The sequence below is a fragment of the Helianthus annuus genome, chromosome 7 (genome assembly GCF_002127325.2).
Source record: "Helianthus annuus cultivar XRQ/B chromosome 7, HanXRQr2.0-SUNRISE, whole genome shotgun sequence".
In the NCBI taxonomy this organism is placed as follows: Eukaryota; Viridiplantae; Streptophyta; class Magnoliopsida; order Asterales; family Asteraceae; genus Helianthus; species Helianthus annuus.
This window is the reverse complement of record NC_035439.2, coordinates 99,043,610-99,065,131: the sequence shown is the minus strand read 5'-3', so window position 1 is coordinate 99,065,131 and position 21,522 is coordinate 99,043,610. Positions and strand designations below refer to the sequence as shown.

The 21,522-nt window shown below is 39.6% G+C and overlaps 1 protein-coding gene across 1 annotated transcript; it reads right to left on the bottom strand.

Moving 5' to 3' along the window:
* Positions 1-3: 3 nt before the first annotated feature.
* Positions 4-1,128, bottom strand: LOC110896237. The gene has a single exon (XM_022143701.1). It carries the CDS (start codon positions 1,126-1,128, stop codon positions 4-6), a length of 1,125 nt encoding a protein of 374 aa, XP_021999393.1.
* Positions 1,129-21,522: the final 20,394 nt, after the last annotated feature.

The window sequence follows — 21,522 nt, the reverse complement described above, 5'->3', positions numbered from 1 at the left end:
AAATTAGACGGAGAGTAGATACCTGGCCGAATGAGAGGTTGCGCCCGTGTCCATGACCCCGTGGTCCGGCTGATTCAGAGCCATGGTGTATAATGCCTGTTCAATATCTGTAGGTGTAATTTGGTCGGGTCTAGGTCCGAGAATGCCCTGTGAGTTCGAACTAGGAGTGTTCGGTTTAGAGGGGTATGGGCAAGGGGGTATGGTTTGAGCCGATGGGGAGGGGGAACCATTTAGGAGCGAGGCCCATTGATTGGCGGTCCAATTACTTGGGAACACAATATATGGATGGGCCGGAGTGTTGGTTTGTGGGCCACGGTTGTTGTAGTTGCGATTGTTGTAGTTGCGGCCACGACCACGACCGCGTCCTCGTGAGCGACCATGACCGCGATCCGAAGCAGGATAGTAGTTTGGTGTCTGCGACGAGCTGTGTGAGGAGACAGAAGCCGTGAGGGCAGTGGCGGAGTGTTGAGCCGCGCGGGCGGTTTGACGCTTCTTCTTATCTTCTTCCATGGTGAGCCGAGATCGAACCTCATTAAAATCAGGAAGCGGGTCACGATTCTGTAACACGGTTGAGATGCTATCGTATTGTTCCATGAGACCTGTTAAAATCTTAATTACCAACATATTTTCATCAACGGGGGAACCGACTGCCTTGAGTTGATCGGCGAGGTGTTTCGCCCGTTGGCAGTACTCGGTCATTGAGGAGAAACTTTCGAGGCTGAGATGAGCAAATTCCTGACCAAGAAACACGGCTCGAGTAGTCTTGTTGTCATTGAACTGATTTTTCAGAACGGTCCATGCTTTATACGCCGTTTGACCGGGAGAGAGGATAATCTGGAGAAGTGCGGGGGAGATGGTTGCGTAAATCCACTGAAGAACTACTGCATCAATACGCTGCCAGAGAGCTTTGTCTGCAGAATCATCAGCTTTCTGGTCAGAATTGGTGGTTGAGGACGAGGCGGCAGCAGCAGGTGGCGGGCTGAGATGATCAGCAACCTCGAAAACTCGACACTGTACTTGAAATAAGGTGGACCAAGTCGTGTATTGGGCTGAATCTTGCTCGAGCATGATGGGGATATGCGTTTTGATGTTGGATACCGCAAGCGCCGGATGAGTTTTAGAGTCCATGAGGAAGAGAAGGAGAGGCAGAAGGTGAACGTAGGTGAGGGAGAGAAGCCGGCGGCGGTGTGGGGATTAGGGTAGGATCGAAACGTGGTATGATACCATATAGGAAATAAAGTCCTCGCCTCCTTCTCATTCACAATCAAATATCTATAGTGTACAAGATGTAATCTCCTATTGATATGGACATATATTCTCATTAATATTTACAATCAAATCCTAAATTATATAAATAATCTATTACTTATAACTGTAATATCCAGCAGCATACATACCTGTCACCACCCATAATGAGAAGGTAATAAGGATGGAAAGTTGCAACCGAAAAATAATATGCAAACTAATTAGCATAGACAAAATAGTATACAACTGACCTGCAAAAGTATGAATAAAACTGCAAAGAAACCTGTCCTCTGGAAGTGGAGGAATTACTTCGGTTTTTTCACTGACCCTTCGATCAACATCATAGATCGATTCAGACCCACCAGGAACATACTTGCTATGCAACTCCAGGTCAACAGTTGCAAGTTTTAGCTACAAAACAGTACAAGTGTAGATCATCTTAGCTACTTTTTTGTGATAAGGAACCGATTACAGATTAGCCAAAGGGTCCACTCGTATATGGACTGATGGGAATGTAGAAAACGAGTGAAGAACCGGGTCAACAATTCTATAACCATTATGAGTAAATAGTAATCTTTAAACTAATTAATTTATATTATAAGTGTTGGTTTTGTACTTTTGTTATATAACTTAACCAGGTCTAGAACTTTAGTTATGTTGACCGAAATTAATATTTCGGTTAAGGTCTTCTATTTAGTGCTTCGGTTATGAGTGTAGCCTATAAATAGAGATTCGTATGTAATGCTTAAAACAACTTTTAATATATCATAATAAACTTTTTGCCATATGGGTTTTATCTAAATGCTTGCTAGAACGTATCAAGCGCTTTTTATTGTTTACGTCCTGCGTCATTTTTATACTTAATTAATCTCGAGAAAGAAAATGAATGTTATGCTTACATGAATAAGGCTAATGCTGCCAGCACGGAACGTTCTAGCAGCAAGAAGCTTCTGATATATGTCTTCAGGGAGACACTCGGTGGTTTCATAATGTTTCGCCATACTCATCAGGGTATCCCTGTAACATTCTTGTAATATGTTAAATTAATAATAATACACGGTATTTAGAATAAAGGCTAAATTGTCATAAACTAAAATAATAATGATACACGACCTATGGTAGCACCAATTCTCCATGAATTGAGACGGTAATTCAATAGCGTCCCACTCTATGCCACGTATGCCTGAAACAAGACCCTCGTCTTGTTTTGTTAGCATATGTTGAAGAGCGTGACCAAACTCATGGAATACAGTCTTAACCTGCAAACATGTCACGACATATATTTGGTCACCGTCAAGGAAAACTCAAGGGTCCATCATTACCTGCTAACTAGTGGTCAAGATGGCTTATATTAAGGCTGGGGTTGGGACTTGGGTTGGGCATTGGTTGACATGTGGAACCGGGTGGCAGAGATGGGAAACCCACTACAACACACGGTATGGTGGGGCGGGAGTTTGGGGGCGTGGGTTTGGTGGGCTTGTGGGCTGACCGGCTGGGCTGACCCGCTGGGCAACCCAATAACACAAATTTATTTTTTTAATAATTTTAAATAAAGAAAATTACAAAAAAAAGAAGATTACAAAAAAAAAAAAAAATCCTAACTTTTATATTTGTTTTTTATCTCTTTTCTCAATGCCAAGACTATTTCTAACTCGTCACCCTGTAGGTGATCAATCGGCTGGGATAGAATTTTCAAATCATCCCGTCTTTGTTTCAGGGCATCTCTAGCGGCATCTCTAGCTTCTTTGCTGCTACGTATTTCGCCCCTTTGTTGTTGGAATACGTTGAATGTATCCAACTTGGATGAAATGTCATCCAACTGGTCGCTGTATATTCCCCTACGCGAGCCAGAACTCCCAGTTGAAGGCGACGCCGTTTGTTTTTGAGCACGCCTTCTTGATGCATTTCTTCCATGCTCAGGCTGGTTTGGGCTTGGCGAATCATCCAAAAGGTCCTCAAACTCTTGATCTCGTGCATTAGATTGAGCTTGGGATGAGGCCCTTGACCTTTTGGAAGACGAGTTAGTTTCGCTACCAATGGGGACAGTGGACCACTTTGGATGGAATTTACAAATCTCCCAACAATGCATGAAACGGAAGTCGGCCTTCATATTTAACTTGTATCCGACCAGTGCATTTGTCAAAATGTCGGCTTCGGTTTCACCACTTTTAAGGTTTTGCTTTGCTTTATTTAAACACCCACTAAATTTTGTAAGTTGGGTGCTTATTTCGGTCCACTTTAAGGATAAGCTATCGTTTTCACGATAAGTCCCCCTACCCATTTCTTCATGGAATTTCCTACTAACGCATTCCCACAAGGCGGTTCGATGTTGCGAATTTCCTATTTTAATAAAAAAATTTAAATATATTACAAACTCATATAAAAAATAATCATTCCATTAATATAAACTAAGGTTAAGAATACCTAAAGTTGAATGTTGAGATTGTTCACACCAAGCCCTCGCCAATGCAACTTCTTCAGCATAGACCGATTTTTGTTGTTTTCGTTTGGCGGTTTCAACTAGTTTATCCTCCTCGGTTTTTTTTTCTTATGACTTCTTTTTTTGATGGGTTTCGATGCGGAAGGACCCTCTTTGCGTGGTTGAGTTTCGGGAACGGACTCGTTTAGTGAAAGGTCGACGGAGGTTGGTGAAAGGTCGATGGGCGATTGTGAAAACGGGGTAGGTATTGAATCTTCGGTTTGTGGGAAGTTAGTATATATACGATTCCCGATATACGATGTATAAAGGAGAGTGTATGAAAAACGGACGATCTATTGGACGAGTGGGTGGTGGGCTAGGATTATTTTCATGGAATGCATACGGGTTGGTCGGGTCATAACCACGGTTATAAGGATGCATTTTTCGTATTGTAGAAGGAGAATTTGAAGATGTATAGAAGATGTGGTTGATGAATGTGGTAAAAAATGGAAGAAAAATATAAGTTTTATAGTGAAAAAATGGAAGTTTTTTTTTTTTTTTTAATTATAGCCGTTGGCCAACGGCTCTTTTCTTTGGGCCATTCACAAACACCTCTTTGCCCCGCCCCACGCCCGGCTTGAAACCCAAGCCCCAAGGGGCCACGCCAAAACTCCCGCCCTCCCGGGGTGGTGACTTGGGCGTTTTACCCCAACCCACACCAAAAGTCCCGCCCCATACTCCACGGCCTAAACAATTCAAACATATACAATTACATGTACCTCGTGAAATGTCATAAGGCTTGGTTTATCTCCGACAGGTGGCATTTGATTGCACACCATATGGGCAATGGGTAGCCTAACAGACGTTTTGTTGTCTGAGAGGGGCGTTTTTTATAAAAAAAAATTCAAAAAAAAAACGCCTAATCACGCCCATAGCCCATTACGGGGCGGCGTTTTGTGGCGTGTTCCGAGCCAAAAATTGTTTTGGCGTTTTTCTAATCACGCCATTGCATGCTTTCTCATTTCCATTTTGGCCAATAAGAATATTCCACCTAATTTTTAGTTTAGTTTACTTTTATTTTTTTTAAATAATTGGGTAATCATTGATGGGGCATTATTGGGCATTATTCCACTACGCCTATTTGTGAAAAACGCCCGTAATGCCCATTTGCTGACTGGGATGACACGTGTCGCACAATGCCCATGGGTGGGAGCATTATTCATGTGTACCACTACACATGGTCTGATAATACGCGACGCCTTGCAACAACCTCATCCATCCATGCACCACCTCTTTTTTCAGCTGGACGAACATATGGATCGAAGTAAAAATACGCAATAGGTTCGCCTGATGAATCTTTGATACGGTAAAATCTGACATCAGCATTCCAAACCTACACATATAGCCAAAGATAAGAATGTAACACCTTGAATCCCGCCCCATCTAGAGGTTCAACGAAAGGTTGTAAGCATCTTACTGGTGCAGAACCATCAGCTGGTTCAACATCTATGCCGAATAGCTTCTTCATTAAGCTGAATAGACCATCCATGACTTTTGGCAATGAAAAGTAAGGTCTCAGTTCTTCCTAAAGTATCAAGAAAGTGACCTCTTAGAGAACATTTACATGAAATAATAGGAAGGAATATGTAGGAAACCGTTCACAAAATAAATAAAATAACAATTTTTATTAATAAACAGTCTGATTACAATACATAAAGAAGAACAGATCTACACAGAAAGAAATTACAATACAAGAAATTGAATTAAAGTAAGAACAGGTTACAAAGAAAAATAAGGAATAAAACGAAAAACCAATGGTGATTGAGGCGCGTGAAGATCACGCTTCCCTTAAAACAGATTTCGGGCCACCCAGGTGAACCCGTCTGTTTCCCAGGGTACAACAGCCTAAGCAGATTGTACTGCCGAGATTAGCCTAGCACCTGAAAAAAATACCTGAAACAAGAGTTCTCAGGGATTCGAAGTTAGGAAATTCTCTGTGTTTGCTATGAACCATACGAATGTGTAATTTTCAGTGTGTCTTAGACAAAGCACACAACTTGTATATATTACTGTTTAGAATTCTAACTGAAATGTTATATTGAATACAAAATTCAATAACGAATTCAATGACAATGAAGGTCATACTGAATACTGAATTCAATAAAAATTATGTCTCATATTCAATGAGAACTTAATTCACCTTAACCAGTAGGAATCTAAACAGTCACCAGACCACTTGCTCAAGCCACACGAACCAAGACACATCTAAAAAATAGTAAAGGCGGCTCCAAGCGGCCCGGTCCCGGTCCCGTGCCCGGGCGCGGGCGCGGGTCGGGTGCTTCGCACCCTCCTGGCTACCACTGGGTGTGAGTTGTCATACAAGAATACATTCGTGTAGAGAATTCTAATTATAAATCCACAAAAGATTTATCTCTCCACCTATGTGGGACAAGCTCAATTTCCCACATGTTTATGGTTCCAACACACAAACTTAATGCACAAGATCTCTCATTCATCTTGGCTTAATTATTAAATAATCATTATATTAACTCATAATATAATATTATTTATAAAATTCCCAACAATCCCCCACATGAATGGAGATCGTCCCATACACTCAAGTGTCATGGTAAAATTTCAGCGGTTAAGTAATGCAGGATAGGTAGGTTTCCCTTTGAACCCTCCTTTGTGACATATACTTAGTCTCCTAGCGGTTAGTAGACGCGATGTCCTTGAACCAAACCCTTTTTACGTAGACGTTATTACACATCACACATTACTCTTCCTGGTCTGGCTAACCCCTCATAGTTGTGTCCGTTATGGTCATGGAACACCATCCTGGTTCTGCGAGAGCTCTAGGAATTGTGCCCCCAATTCCATTCGAAGCGACCCCACTTCTCTCTAACATAGGTGATTTACAAATCATTAAAAGCCATATGCTTAACCTTTCTTGATATCACTGAATTTAAGTAGGAATGGACTAGGAAGTTTGTAACTCCCTTTGTATGTTGAGGTACTCCCCCACAGTGACCTCAGTTCGTACAGTTAGGTGGTCCTATTGAACCTAGATCATGGGATCTCCAATATTTCTAGGTTAGGTTTTCCGTTGTACAAACTTACTCCAAGGGCTTTAGTCCCATTCCAATCGACGACTTATGTACTACCTCTCTGCTTAATCCTTTTGTAAGCGGATCCGCAATGTTATCCTTTGACCTCACATAGTCAATCGTGATAACTCCAGTTGAGAGTAGTTGTCGTATCGTGTTATGCCGACGTCGCATGTGTCTTGATCTGCCATTATACATTGCACTTTGAGCTCTACCAATAGCTGATTGGCAATCACAATGTATGCAAATAGCAGTCAAAGGCTTAGGCCATCTTGGAACATATTCCAAGAATTGACGCAACCATTCTGCCTCTTCTCCAGCTTTATCTAACGCAATAAACTCATATTCCATCGTGGATCTAGCTATAAGAGTTTGTTTGGACGACTTCCAAGATATAGCTGCTCCTCCAAGGGTAAATACATAACCACTTGTAGATCTAGAATCTTTTGTATCAGATATCCAGTTGGCATCACTGAATCCTTCCACAACAGTTGGATTTTGGCCATAATGCAGTCCATAATTTCTCGTGTATCTCAAATACCTTAACAATCTTGTCATACCCTTCCAGTGATCTGAACTAGGATTACTAGTATATCTACTTAGCCTACTCACAGCATATGCTAAGTCTGGTCGAGTACATGACATGAGATACATAAGACTGCCAATGATCCTTGAGTATTCCAATTGAGCAACACTCTCGCCTCTATTTTTTGACAAATGTTGGGAGGTATTAATTGGAGTTTGAGCTACACTCGTGTCCCCAGGATCTTCTCAAGAATCTTATCCACATAATGAGATTGACTTAGCACCAAACCAGTTTGGGTTCTAATGATCTTTACTCCAAGAATCACATCAGCTAGTCCCATATCTTTCATGTCAAATCTCGCTTTCAACATGTCTTTAGTAGATCTGATCATCTTATCATCACTCCCAAAGATAAGCATATCATCTACATAAAGGCATAAAATCACATAACCCTTAGAAGTGTCTTTCACATAGACACATTTGTCGCATTCATTTATTTTGAAACCACTGTTAAGCATAACTTGGTCAAATTTTTGATGCCATTGTTTTGGAGCTTGCTTCAAGCCATATAATGACTTGACGAGGTTACACACTTTGCCCTCTTGGCCAGGAGCAGAAAAACCCTCTGGTTGCTCCATGTAAATCTCTTCCTCTAATTCCCCATTGAGAAATGCAGTTTTTACATCCATTTGATGTATTTCCAAATTTCTCAAAGCTGCAATTGCAAGCACAAATCTAATTGAGGTTATTCTGGTCACAGGCGAGTATGTGTCAAAATAGTCAAGACCTTCCTTTTGTCTAAACCCTTTGATCACAAGCCTTGCCTTGTACTTGTCGACAGAGCCATCAGCTTTCATCTTTTTCTTGAATATCCATCGATATCCAAGTGGCTTGCACCCTGGTGGAAGATCTACTAGCTCCCAAGTATGATTCTGCAAGATAGAATCAATTTCACTCTTGATGGCTTCTTTCCATTGAGGTCCATCTGAAGAGGTAACTGCTTCTCGATAGGTTTGAGGCTCACTCTCAACCATGAATGTAAGAAAGTCAGGCCCAAAGGATTTCTCAGTCCTTTGCCTTTTACTTCTTCTTGGCTCACCCTCTTCAACCTCTAATTGTTCTTGAGTTTCCTCTCGAATAGTCTCATCAACCATTGTTGATGAACTTGCATGATTGGTTGTTGAAGAACTCGCATGAGTTTGTACTAACATTGGAAACTCTTCTTCAAAGTATGTCACATTTCCTGGCCTTGTCTCTATGATAGAGTCCTTGTGCACATCAGGATTCTTGGATTCATGTACAAGAAAACGATGTGAGCTACCGTTTTTGGCATATCCAATGAAAATACAATCAACAGTTTTTGGCCCTATTCTAAGTGCCTTAGGGGGTGTAACAATCACCTTAGCCAGGCACCCCCACACTTTCAAGTATTTATAGGATGATTTCTGTCCCCACCACAACTCATGAGGTGTTATGTCCTTATTCTTGAAAGGTATTTTATTTAACAAAAAATTAGCCGACAAAATAGCCTCCCCCCACATTTCCTGGCTCATCCCAGAACTTATCAACATGGCATTCATCATTTCTTTTAGTGTACGATTCTTTCGCTCCGCGATGCCATTGGATTGGGGTGTATAAGGAGGGGTACACTCGTGTATTATGCCACTTTTTGCACATAATTCCCCAAATGGTGAAACATATTCACCTCCTCTATCACTTCTCACACGTTTTATTTTCTTGTTGAGTTGATTCTCAACTTCAGCTTTATACAAGATAAACTTGTCAATTGCTTCATCCTTACTCTTAAGTAAGTAAACATAACAATATCTTGTATTGTCATCAATAAAGGTAATAAAATAATTATTACCACCTCTGGTAGGAATTGATTTTAAGTCACACACATCAGTGTGAATCAGATCAAGGGGTTCAATTATTCTTTCAACTGATTTGAAGGATGATCTTGTTTGTTTGGCTTCAACACAAGTTTTACATTTTGTTTTAGAGTCAATGGCAAAAGTTGGTATGTAATCTAATTTAATTAAACGACGCATCGAATTAAATTTACATGACCAAGACGTCCATGCCAAACTTTAGGAGACTCAACCAAGTAAGCAGAAGTACTAACACTTTTATTCATGTTTTTCTTAACAGCCATTACATTAAGTTTAAACATGCCATTCTGGGCATAGCCCTTTCCAACAAACATACCACGCTTAGTTAAAACAAAATTATCACTTTCAAAAACCAAACGAAAACCATGCTTGTTAAGCATCCAACCCGACACAAGACTCTTGCGCAAGTCTGGAACATAAAGCACATTCTTCAAAGTGAGCTCTTTCCCAGAAGTCCACTTCAAGATCACATCACCTTCTCCCTTGATATCAGCTGTAGCAGCATTACCCATGTACAACTTTTCTCCCACCACCTCTTTAAATGTATTAAAGAGGGTCCTATCTGGGCACACATGGCGGGTTGCCCGAGTATCAACCCACCACCCTTTTGGCTCGTTACCCACCAAATTTACCTCCTCCGCCATGGCAGTGAGGTCTGAAATCATGGCCACTAATGGCATACCATCATCATCAACCATAAGAGCCGTGTCACGTTTAGGCTCTTTACATTGGTCAGCACGGTGACCAGTTTGTCCACAGTTGTAACACTTCCCTTTAAAGGGACCAGCCTTCTTCTTCACACCACCTTTCTTTGGCCCAAGGTCAACACCTTTGTTCTTCCCTTTTTCATTGAGCTTGTGGCCTTTGTTACCCTTGTGACCCCTTGAGGATTGACCATGTTCCACAAGGTTCGCTTTAGCAGAAGCTTCAACTTGACCTCCTTTGTGTGCTATTCTGTTGTCTTCTTCAATACGAAGACGAACCACAAGGTCTTCGATAGTCATTTCCTTTCGCTTATGCTTAAGGTAATTCTTGAAGTCCACCCAACTAGGAGGCAATTTTTCAACAATCGCTGCCACTTGGAATGTTTCACTCAGATTCATCCCTTCTGACAGAATATCACTAAGAATAATCTGCAGTTCTTGGACTTGACTCATCACAGTTTTTGAATCAATCATTTTATAGTCCAAAAACCTAGCCACAACATACTTTTTAGTACCCGCATCCTCAGTCTTGTATTTCCGTTCCAACGACTCCCATAACTCTTTGGCAGTTGGAACCTTGAGATACACGTTATACAGGGCGTCTGATAGGCCATTCAACACATAGTTGCGGCATAGGTACTCAGAGTGTTTCCAAGCATCAATAGCACTCACAGATTGGACATCAGATGTCCCTTCTGCGAGAACAGGAGGAGACTCTGTCAAAAACCTCGCAAGGTTTAGAGTGGTCAGATAGAACAACATCTTTTGTTGCCATCTCTTAAAGTTCAAACCAGTAAACTTCTCTTGTTTTTCAGCATGGTTAGCAACTGCTTGAGCCGTTTGGGTACCAACCAATGGTCCCATGGTAGTGGATGTGGATCCAACGGTGGTTGATGTGGTTGCTGCAACAGTAGCCATTTCTGAAACAAGAATATAAATTCAATCAGTTTATTGCAGAAACAGTTTGGTTTACAGAAAACCAATACAAACTACAAAAGTTTGCTAATGAACAAAACAAACTGTTTATAAAATTTTTTTATAACCAAAACAGTGAACGGGTTTTAAAAATCTGTTTTAAGCTTGTAGAAAACCGTTCACAAAATAAATAAAATAACAATTTTTATTAATAAACAGTCTGATTACAATACATAAAGAAGAACAGATCTAAACAGAAAGAAATTACAATACAAGAAATTGAATTAAAGTAAGAACAGGTTACAAAGAAAAATAAGGAACAAAACGAAAAACCAATGGTGACTGAGGCACGTGAAGATCACGCTTCCCTTAAAACAGATTTCGGGCCACCCAGGTGAACCCGTCTGTTTCCCATGGTACAACAGCCTAAGCAGATTGTACTGCCGGGATTAGCCTAGCACCTGAAAAAATACCTGAAACAAGAGTTCTCAGGGATTCGAAGTTAGGAAATTCTCTGTGTGTGCTATGAACCATACGAATGTGTAATTTTCAGTGTGTCTTAGACAAAGCACACAACTTGTATATATTACTGTTTAGAATTCTAACTGAAATGTTATATTGAATACAAAATTCAATAACGAATTCAATGACAATGAAGGTCATATTGAATACTGAATTCAATAAAAATTATGTCTCATATTCAATGAGAACTTATTCACCTTAACCAGTAGGAATCTAAACAGTCACCAGACCACTTGCTCAAGCCACACGAACCAAGACACATCTAAAAAATAGTAAAGGCGGCTCCAAGCGGCGATGCGAGCGTGCAAAGTGCGCTATCAAAGCGCCACATTGCGCCCATCGCCCTCGTCCCGTGCCCGAGCGCGGGCGCGGGTCGGGTGCTTCGCACCCTCCTGGCTACCACTGGGTGTGAGTTGTCATACAAGAATACATTCGTGTAGAGAATTCTAATTATAAATCCACAAAAGATTTATCTCTCCACCTATGTGGGACAAGCTCAATTTCCCACATGTTTATGGTTCCAACACACAAACTTAATGTACAAGATCTCTCATTCATCTTGACTTAATTATTAAATAATCATTATATTAACTCACAATATAATATTATTTATAAAATTCCCAACAGAATAGATGATCTAAGATTGGTTTTAAAAAATGCGACTCAGGCGCGCATGTGAGGCAACTGGGAAAACGCTGGGTGGCACTTCTTGGACAAGTGAGTTAAATTTAGGGTCCGGGATGATATAAAAACACGGATGAAGGTATTATGACTGGTTTACTTGAAGAAGAAGGTTTATATGTAGAAGAGATGAGAGAGATGCAGCTTTCGGATATATGTAAACAATGGCAGAGCTTGAACGAAAACTCAGTGGGGGCCAAACTCTCAAAATCCAAATCAGTGGGGTTCGGACTCTTAAAAATCCAATATTTTACATTACAATTTTTTTCGGAATTTTTTGGTAAAATTAACACTACGAGCGAAAAATCAATGGGGCTGGGGCATCCCCGCCCCAATAAAGCTTTGCCCCTATACGTAAAGCTTATTTGGTTGTACATATAGCAGAGCCTCGCGTACGTGAAGCTCTCGTTTCACACCTCGGCTTTCGGGACCTTAACACCTCTGAACACCTCACACTGTTTAAAACCAAGGATGTGGGGAGAAAACCTCGTTTATCTCATATTTTGATTCATAAAGCCTCTCACTCCAATAGACAATATCCCAGTGGGTCAACTCATCGGCTTCGGGTGCACCTTGACTTTTGGAGAATAGCTTGAGATCTTCCATATCTACGTGTATGAAGGAAGTTGTATATTGAGTGTTTTAAGTAGAATTTATACATAATCTATGTGTGTGTATGGTGGCCGTTGTGGGGGGGGGGGGGGGGGTTATATTACCCTGAACCGCAGCATTCCATGAAGCACTCCTGAGCTTTTCCAGAAGCTCTTGAGCTTTACTAACAGTAGCCATCTTAGTTGCCATACTTAACTGATAATAATTCAACGCGCAACACAATCAAATAAAGAAGTTGGCTAGATAGAAAGAACAACCAATGAAAACAAATTTAAACCTCTGCATAGTTATTGTAGCCAAGAAGCTTCGCCTTTTCCAATCTAAGCTTTAACATTTGTTCAATAACTGGAGTATTATCTAGTTCTCCGCTAGAAGCACGAGTTACATAAGCACAATAAATTTCCTCACGCAAAGCTCGATTCTTAGCATGTTGTATGACTGACAAAACACTTGGATCATCCAATGTAATCATCCACGGCCCATTTTCAGCAGTCGCATTTTCATGACCCTGTGTTTAAATATGTACAATGAAATAATAAAAGCATCCGAACAAGGGTAAACATAAATTATGAAATTTCTTTTGGAACCTTAGATGAGGCTGTTTGTGCAGCCAAACCAAGAGCTGTAGCTGGCAATCCTTCAATTTCTTTTTTATTTGTTATTAGTTTTTCGAACTTCTTAGTGGCATCGAAAACATTTTCCTCAAATTTTCGGGAAAGTTTTGTCAACTCCTGCACGTTAACTCATAACCAATGCCAAAATAGTTAGCGGCATAATTAAAAAATATATATAAATTGTGAGCACTATGCTGGCCCTGTCTAGTCCTGTTTTGAGCAATGATCATATATGTAATCAGTGGCGGAGCTAATTCAGGGGTATCCCAATTTTTTTACACTACGAAGAGGGAGTTGAGGGGTAGCTCGGGCTACCCCTCCTTGTACATTGGTTCCGCCACTGTATCTTTTAGCATGATTTCATTACTGTTGAGTAGAACTGGCATATGTTGTTTGAGCATGTTTTGCTTATCTATTAGAGCATGAAATCTTTTACCCTTGTTTGAGCATGTTAAAGTGTTAAAAGAATGACCTGCATAGTGTTGATTTTGGTGTGATCAAATGTTTAACGCTTACGTGTGAGTATAAATATGCATCTTTAGACCAAGTGTAGTGGCAATGGCGCCCCCTCCAAATGAAGGCTTCTCATTGGCTAATCAATGGGTGACCCTCCTTGACGCCTTAAGCTGATGTGGCTGGTGGAGTGGCGCCCACTACACTTGGTATTAAGTTATAAGGGCACCATGTAACTTTAATGTGCAGAATTAGAATAATACTTACATTCAACAACACGTTTCTGAGCATCACTTAATCCTTCCCAATCAGGTGATTCCCTTATAGCTTTAAAAGCATTATATATAGGTTTGCTTTGACTCAAATTTAGGTCAAACTGAACCTTTTCAGGCTGCAAACAGAATATAAGCAAATCATAAAAGTAGGAATGCACACAAGCCAAACCGTTTGTGAGTTACTCGAGTTTGGCTCACTAAAAGCTCGAATCGAGCGAAGCTTAAACCAGCTCAAGCCTAAAAACAAGCTTGTTTGATAAATGAGCTCAAGCCCTGACTTAATTTATTGAGCTGAGGCTGACTCACGAGCCTAAACGAGCCTTTATTTATATTTGGCCGGCTGGGAGGAGGGGCAGGGTGGGCGACCGTCTAGGGCCCACCCTCCCGGGTGGCCGGATTTTTTAGAAGAAAATTATACATACATACATACATACATACATACATATATGTATTTTAAACTCTTTTTTATATATTTTAAGCTTTACTAAAATAACTTATATTTTATGGGCGCAATTGTCTACTAACTCCGGGCCCAAGAATTTTCAGGGATTCTTAAGGAGAACTGTGTATTTATAGTTTTTATTTAATATATTAAATATATATATATATATAAACTTGTGAAAAACATGGATCCTGAGTTATGAGTCAAGTTCGAGCTTTAGAAACAAAAGCTTGAGCTCTCGTAACTTAAACAAGTCGAGTCTGAATGAACCTGGATTTCTTCAATAGCAGAGCGAAATTCATAACTATCCTTAACAGCTTTAAGATGATTAACAGCTCCCCAAACAACACTCAACCGATCCTTAATCTTCTCCAGTGGCTCCACCAGTTTCGGCCAACTCGGCTCCACACTCTTCTCAAGTTTTACCAGATCACCATCCTGTCATGTTTCACCCAGAGTCAACAATCAAACACACAAATATACACTCAACCAGACACTTACAAGCTTCTTCAGCAACGCACGCATCCCCGGCCGCACGTGGCTGGCTTCTGTTGGGATTCAGTGGTGTCATTTTTCTTATTTTTATCAAAACAGGTTTGATATATTTTATTAACTAAATATATAATTAATAAATACGCAGCCGAATAAATATATTAATCAACACCAAAAGTGAATCGAACAGGATCATGGTTACAAACATGCAAATACAATATATAAAATTAATCTACCGATGAGATTAAATATACCTTGTGGTTAATAATTAACCGTGTGAGACACCAAGATACAACGAACGAATGCTAGAACACAAACACGGTAACCGGATGTACCTCGCAAAACAAGAATCACAAAAGAGAAAAGAGGCAGCACACTTATATTGAAGTGGCGGCTGCTGTCTCTTTGTTTTTCTAATCGTATCACCAAAGAACAAAAACAAAAAGGGAATCACACCCTTTTAAAAGATGACGGCAACCTTTGCTGTTGTTGTTTTTTTCTTTTCAAGATATTAGTGTATATATATTATAAATAGGTGATTAGGTTTTATCTCATAAACCCTAATAACCATCACTAATTATCTTTTGGCCCTACAAAGCCCAATACGACTAGTACAAGTCCAAACGTGATACAAAGCCCGTAAAGACAAAGTTTAATTACATAAGTAATTAAACGTTAAATTATTTATAACGTGTATAAATAATAAATCCCGTTTCTCGTGGATATATAATTATTCTAGATAATTATATATTTCGTCCCGTTAATTGTTCGTGATCACCAGTTAATCGAGTTAAGTGGATTTAATGTTCGTTGCCCAAGGTGTAACTCTTACGGGTCATAGCTCGGTCAGCAACAACAACCATTTTCTTGCCTTTGCTGTTATGAGCCCTTTTCTTGTTGTTGGGCTTCTTAACACCACCAGACTTGACCATCAGAACTTGGTTGGTTTTATGTGGAATGTTCATCTCGGCTGTTTTGAGCATACCATGTAGCTCAAGCACAGTCTTCACCCAAGCATTCATATTATAGTTCATAATGAACTGGTCATATGAGCTAGGGAGAGAGTTCAAGATGAAGTCCGCTGCCATTTCATCTTGCAGGGGATAACCAAGTTTGTTCATCTGGTCAATGTACCCTTTCATCTTAAGCACATGAGTACTGACACACGATCCTTCTTGCATTTTACAGCTTATGAGCTGCTTCATGGTGTCATATCGCTCCTGTCGGGCTTGTTTCTGAAACATGCCTTTCAGTTGCTGGATCATGTCATAAGCATCTTTATCTTCCATGTTCTTCTGAAGTTCAGGAGACATGGTGGCTTGCATAAGGCAGGCTACCTCAACGGCATCCTCGTTATGCTTTTCCAGTGCCTTACGAGCGGCAGTAGTGTTACTTTCAGGCTCGGTAGGGACTGGCCCATCTAAGATATATAGCTTTTTCGCCATCTTGAGAACTATTCTCAGATTGCGGTGCCATTCGAGAAAGTTGGTGTTATTAAGTTTTTCCTTCTCAAGTATAGACTTGAGAACGAAGGAGTTGTTTTCATTAGACATCTGTTACATAAGCAAAGAGATTTTACTTAGTATTTTTGATGTATATTTCCTTATTTAATTAATGACCCATTACAGTAATTAGAACAAGGAATGAGAATCTGGCTATGTCAGCAGTAAAGACAGCTGTGGCATGCACTTTAGTAAGTGACTAGGCAGACTGACAACGAGTGTCAATTGTGAGAATTGCACAACTCTCGAGTATGAGGCCGCTAAGACAACTCTTGTCTATGCATTGATACGTTTAGCCTCATCTATGCCGACTTTCTACTTTCGAGACAGCTGGAGCATGTGGTGAGAAAAGAAAAAGTAATAGTTGTCCTAAAAGAGGTACTTGTGGAAGGGCCGGATGTTTCAACGAAACCCTTGCACCTTGGAAGGATATGCTAGACATCAAGTGTGGTGCTGTGGCTCCAAACACTGATGGTTCGCTTTTACGTTCCAAGTGTAGCTTGTGATAGGATGGCATAGACTATTGATTTTAATTATGGGTTAATTTAATATTTACCAAATAGGGTCGTAAGAGCCAATATTAGTACATATTTAGTCGAGACACTCTTGATGAACCCTTTCATCTCTTAGGACACTTAATTTTAAATAACCTATTAAAACTAAGTTTGTCGCGACTTGTATAACCATTTAAAAGTTAATAGTTTTAAAACTATTAAGTTATGAGTTTTAGAAAGTTAAAAACTTGTTAAATTTCAAAAACTCTAATGGTTATTATTTATTTTAAAATAAACTATTTGTTTTATAACAAATATTTACAAGTTGTAAAAATCAATTTAGAACTTGTTATAATTGATTGTGAACATTTTAAAACACCTTTTAAAAGTTTGGTATTAGGTTGGTTGTAATATAACAATTTATATGATAAAAGCAACCATAATAGCAAAAATAAATATGTAAATCTTTAGGCCATTTTATTTGATCTTGCTAGAGCCAAATAGCAAGACCAAACTGGGTCACGGGGTAACAAACAACCACAAGGATGGACCTAGTGCATCTAGTTGTCTTCAGCAGCTCCTTGATTCCTGTAATGTCTTCTGTTTTGTCTTCGGGTCTTCAACTTTATATTATAATATAAAATATAACAAAATTGAAACCCTAATCTATTACAACTTTGAGCCACAAAGTGGGCCAAAACCATAAAACAAAACAATAACAAAAATACAAGTACAAGGTCGGCCAGATTTACATATTCAACACAATCATATTAAAGTGGGCAATCTTTTGGTCAAATAAAAATAAATAAAACTTTTGACCAAATAACTTTTTGCCCAAGAAATATTTAGATCTGAAACTTTAAACAAGTTAAAGTTTGAGATCTATAACCGGTTAAAAGGACCGGTTCCGATTTGCATGTTGTAAGCGTGGCTCTGATACCACTGTTGGGATTCAGTGGTGTCATTTTTTTATTTTTATCAAAACAGGTTTGATATATTTTATTAACTAAATATATAATTAATAAATACGCAGCGGAATAAATATATTAATCAACACCAAAAGTGAATCGAACAGGATCATGGTTACAAACATGCAAATACAATATATAAAATTAATCTACCGATGAGATTAAATATACCTTGTGGTTAATAATTAACCGTGTGAGACACCAAGATACAACGAACGAATGCTAGAACACAAACACGGTAACCGGATGTACCTCGCAAAACAAGAATCACAAAAGAGAAAAGAGGCAGCACACTTATATTGAAGTGGCGGCTGCTGTCTCTTTGTTTTTTTAATCGTATCACCAAAGAACAAAAACAAAAAGGGAATCACACCCTTTTAAAAGATGACAGCAACCTTTGCTGTTGTTGTTTTTTTTCTTTTCAAGATATTAGTGTATATATATTATAAATAGGTGATTAGGTTTTATCTCATAAACCCTAATAACCATCACTAATTATCTTTTGGCCCTACAAAGCCCAATACGACTAGTACAAGTCCAAACGTGATACAAAGCCCGTAAAGACAAAGTTTAATTACATAAGTAATTAAACGTTAAATTATTTATAACGTGTATAAATAATAAATCCCGTTTCTCGTGGATATATAATTATTCTAGATAATTATATATTTCGTCCCGTTAATTGTTCGTGATCACCAGTTAATCGAGTTAAGTGGATTTAATGTTCGTTGCCCAAGGTGTAACTCTTACGGGTCATAGCTCGGTCAGCAGCGTTGACTTATCGAACCCGTACATATAAATCCAACAATCTCCCACTTGGACGGCCTTCGATAAAATCCTCAACGCAGACTGTCAGCGGCGCTCTAGCTGCACATGGTTGCCCCCAACAAGGTATAACACTTTAAAGTCATTAACCAAAACACCTTGCTATTAGTAACAACTTACTATTGCAAGACAATGGACTTATGGTAATTGTTGTCATTCATCCTTTCTGTAAAAGACATAAATTGAATCAATGAGACATGGATTAAGTTCATTCTTATATGGTGTTCAATTATTATTGTTCTCGATCAAGAGTCAAAGTGGTCCGAACAAACACACAGTAAGTTTGGGTAAGGCCTTACACTTCACCAGTTTGAATCAACGAGGGCGCCACAATGTCTAACTGTTACATATCATGTAAGAGTACAGAATCCCTTATCGACTACATACAACTCCCACTGAACTTCAGAACTATTCCCAATTAAAGCCTTTATGACTGGCAGTTACGCGACAGCGGTTGACAGTAATCAAAGAATAATCCTTGGTAAACGGAAGTTCTAATATGTATCTCAGGTCAAAGGATACTAAATGAGTATACCAATATCAAAGCATCTTATGACTAAGATCCATGAAGATGATTTGATGCGAGTTACATCCAACGTCATTCTCAATGAGGTATGTGAATTTGGAAGTCCACTCCTTGAGTCCAAAGTCAGAATAGTCTTAATTCAGAATCGTTCCCACGAGTCTGACCGACTACGGATAGTTTAGAATGCAAGATTCACGGATTAAACGTATTAAAATCGAACACAGTTATAAGATTCAAAATTGCATTTAACCAGTAAATCAAAATTGAATTCAAAAGTACAACTGTTAAAAGTTCGTACATCCAAATACTAAATCAAAACATACTGCTAGCCAATCTAAGCCCGATAGCACCCATGTGCTGATCATGCTTGTCCTGAGTCATGGGCTTAGTAAACGGGTCTGCTAGGTTTTGATCTGTGTCCACTTTGCTTATCACGATGTCTCCACGTTCCACAATTTCCCGTATGTAGTGGAACTTTATTAGAATGTGCTTGGCCTTGTGATGAGACCTGGGCTCTTTGGCTTGAGCAATAGCACCTGTGTTATCACAGAATATCTCATTGGGTTTCTTAATGCTTGGAACCACATCGAGATCGGTTATGAATTTCTTCATCCAAGCAGCCTCCTTTGCAGCATCTGATGCGGCTATATATTCAGATTCGGTGGTTGAATCTGCCACCACACTCTGCTTGGAACTCTTCCATGAGATAGCTCCTCCATTTAGAGTGAATACGAAACCTGATTGTGAGCGAGAATTATCTCGGTCAGTTTGAAAACTGGCATCAGTGTAACATCTTACAGTGAGCTCTTCTTCTACTCCTCCAAACACTAAGAACATATCTTTAGTTCTTCTCAGATACTTCAGAATGTTCTTGACAGCAGTCCAATGGGCAATGCCAGGAGTTTGCTGATAACGACTAGTCATGCTTAAAGCATGTGAGACGTCAGGTATAGTACATAACATAGCATACATGATAGAACCAATCGCTGAAGCATATGGAACTGCTTCCATTCGCTTAATTTCAATGTCCGTTGAAGGAGATTGCGATTTGTTCAACACAGTCCCTTTAGTCATAGGAACACCTCCTTTCTTGGAGTTTTCCATCTTAAAGCGTGTCATCATTTTGTCTATGTATGTACTTTGACTTAGCCCTAGAAGCCGCTTAGATCTATCCCTATAGATCTTGATTCCTAGAATATAAGCTGCTTCTCCAAGATCTTTCATTGCGAAACAAGTTCCCAAATAGTGTTTAACTTCATTAAGCATAGGGACGCTATTTCCAATGATCAGTATATCATCCACATACAGGATGAGAAATGATATAGTGCTCCCACTAGCCTTTCTGTAAACACAAGGCTCATCTTCATTTTTGACAAAACCAAACTCTTTGATCTTTTGGTCAAAACGAAGATTCCAGCTACGAGACGCCTGCTTGAGTCCATAAATGGACTTATTCAGCTTGCACACCCTATTAGGATATTTTGGATCAACAAAACCGTCTGGCTGAACCATATAGACATCTTCAGAGAGATGGCCATTAAGAAAAGCGGCTTTGACATCCATTTGCCATATCTCGTAGTCATAGTGCGCGGCTATGGCAAGCAATATCCTGATCGATTTGATCATAGCAACGGGCGAGAAGGTTTCATCATAGTCAATACCCTGAGTTTGAGTGAAACCCTGAGTTTGAGTGAAACCCTTCGCAACTAGCCGTGCTTTAAAGGTGTGTACATTTCCATGCATATCGGTTTTTCTCTTGAAAACCCATTTGCTCCCTACTGCCCGAGATTCGGGGGGTAGCTCAACCAAGTCCCAGACTTGATTATCACGCATAGATTGCATCTCAGCGTTCATGGCTTCCAGCCATTTCGCAGATTCAGGATCTGAGATAGCAGATTTGTAGTTAGTAGGTTCGTCATTAGACTCATCTACTACCAAGACTTCAACACCTTCGAGATGCCAAAGGTATCTGTCAGGTTCTTTACGAGTCCTGCTACTTCTAGGGGTGTTCAAAATCATCCGAATCCGAAACCGAATCCGAAATATCCGATTATCCGAATCCGAAATATCCGAAAATTCGGATATCCGAATTTTCGGATATCCGAAATTCGGATAATCCGAATTTTCGGATTCGGATTCGGATAGTGATTCCGAAAATTTTCGGATATTTCGGATATCCGATATCCGAAACATTTTATTTTTATTTATTTATTTTTTAATATAGGTCTATATATATAATAATTTATATCTAATAAAACCCTAATCTTTACACACAGCCGCTCCCCCCAGACCCTTCACGTCCCACCTCT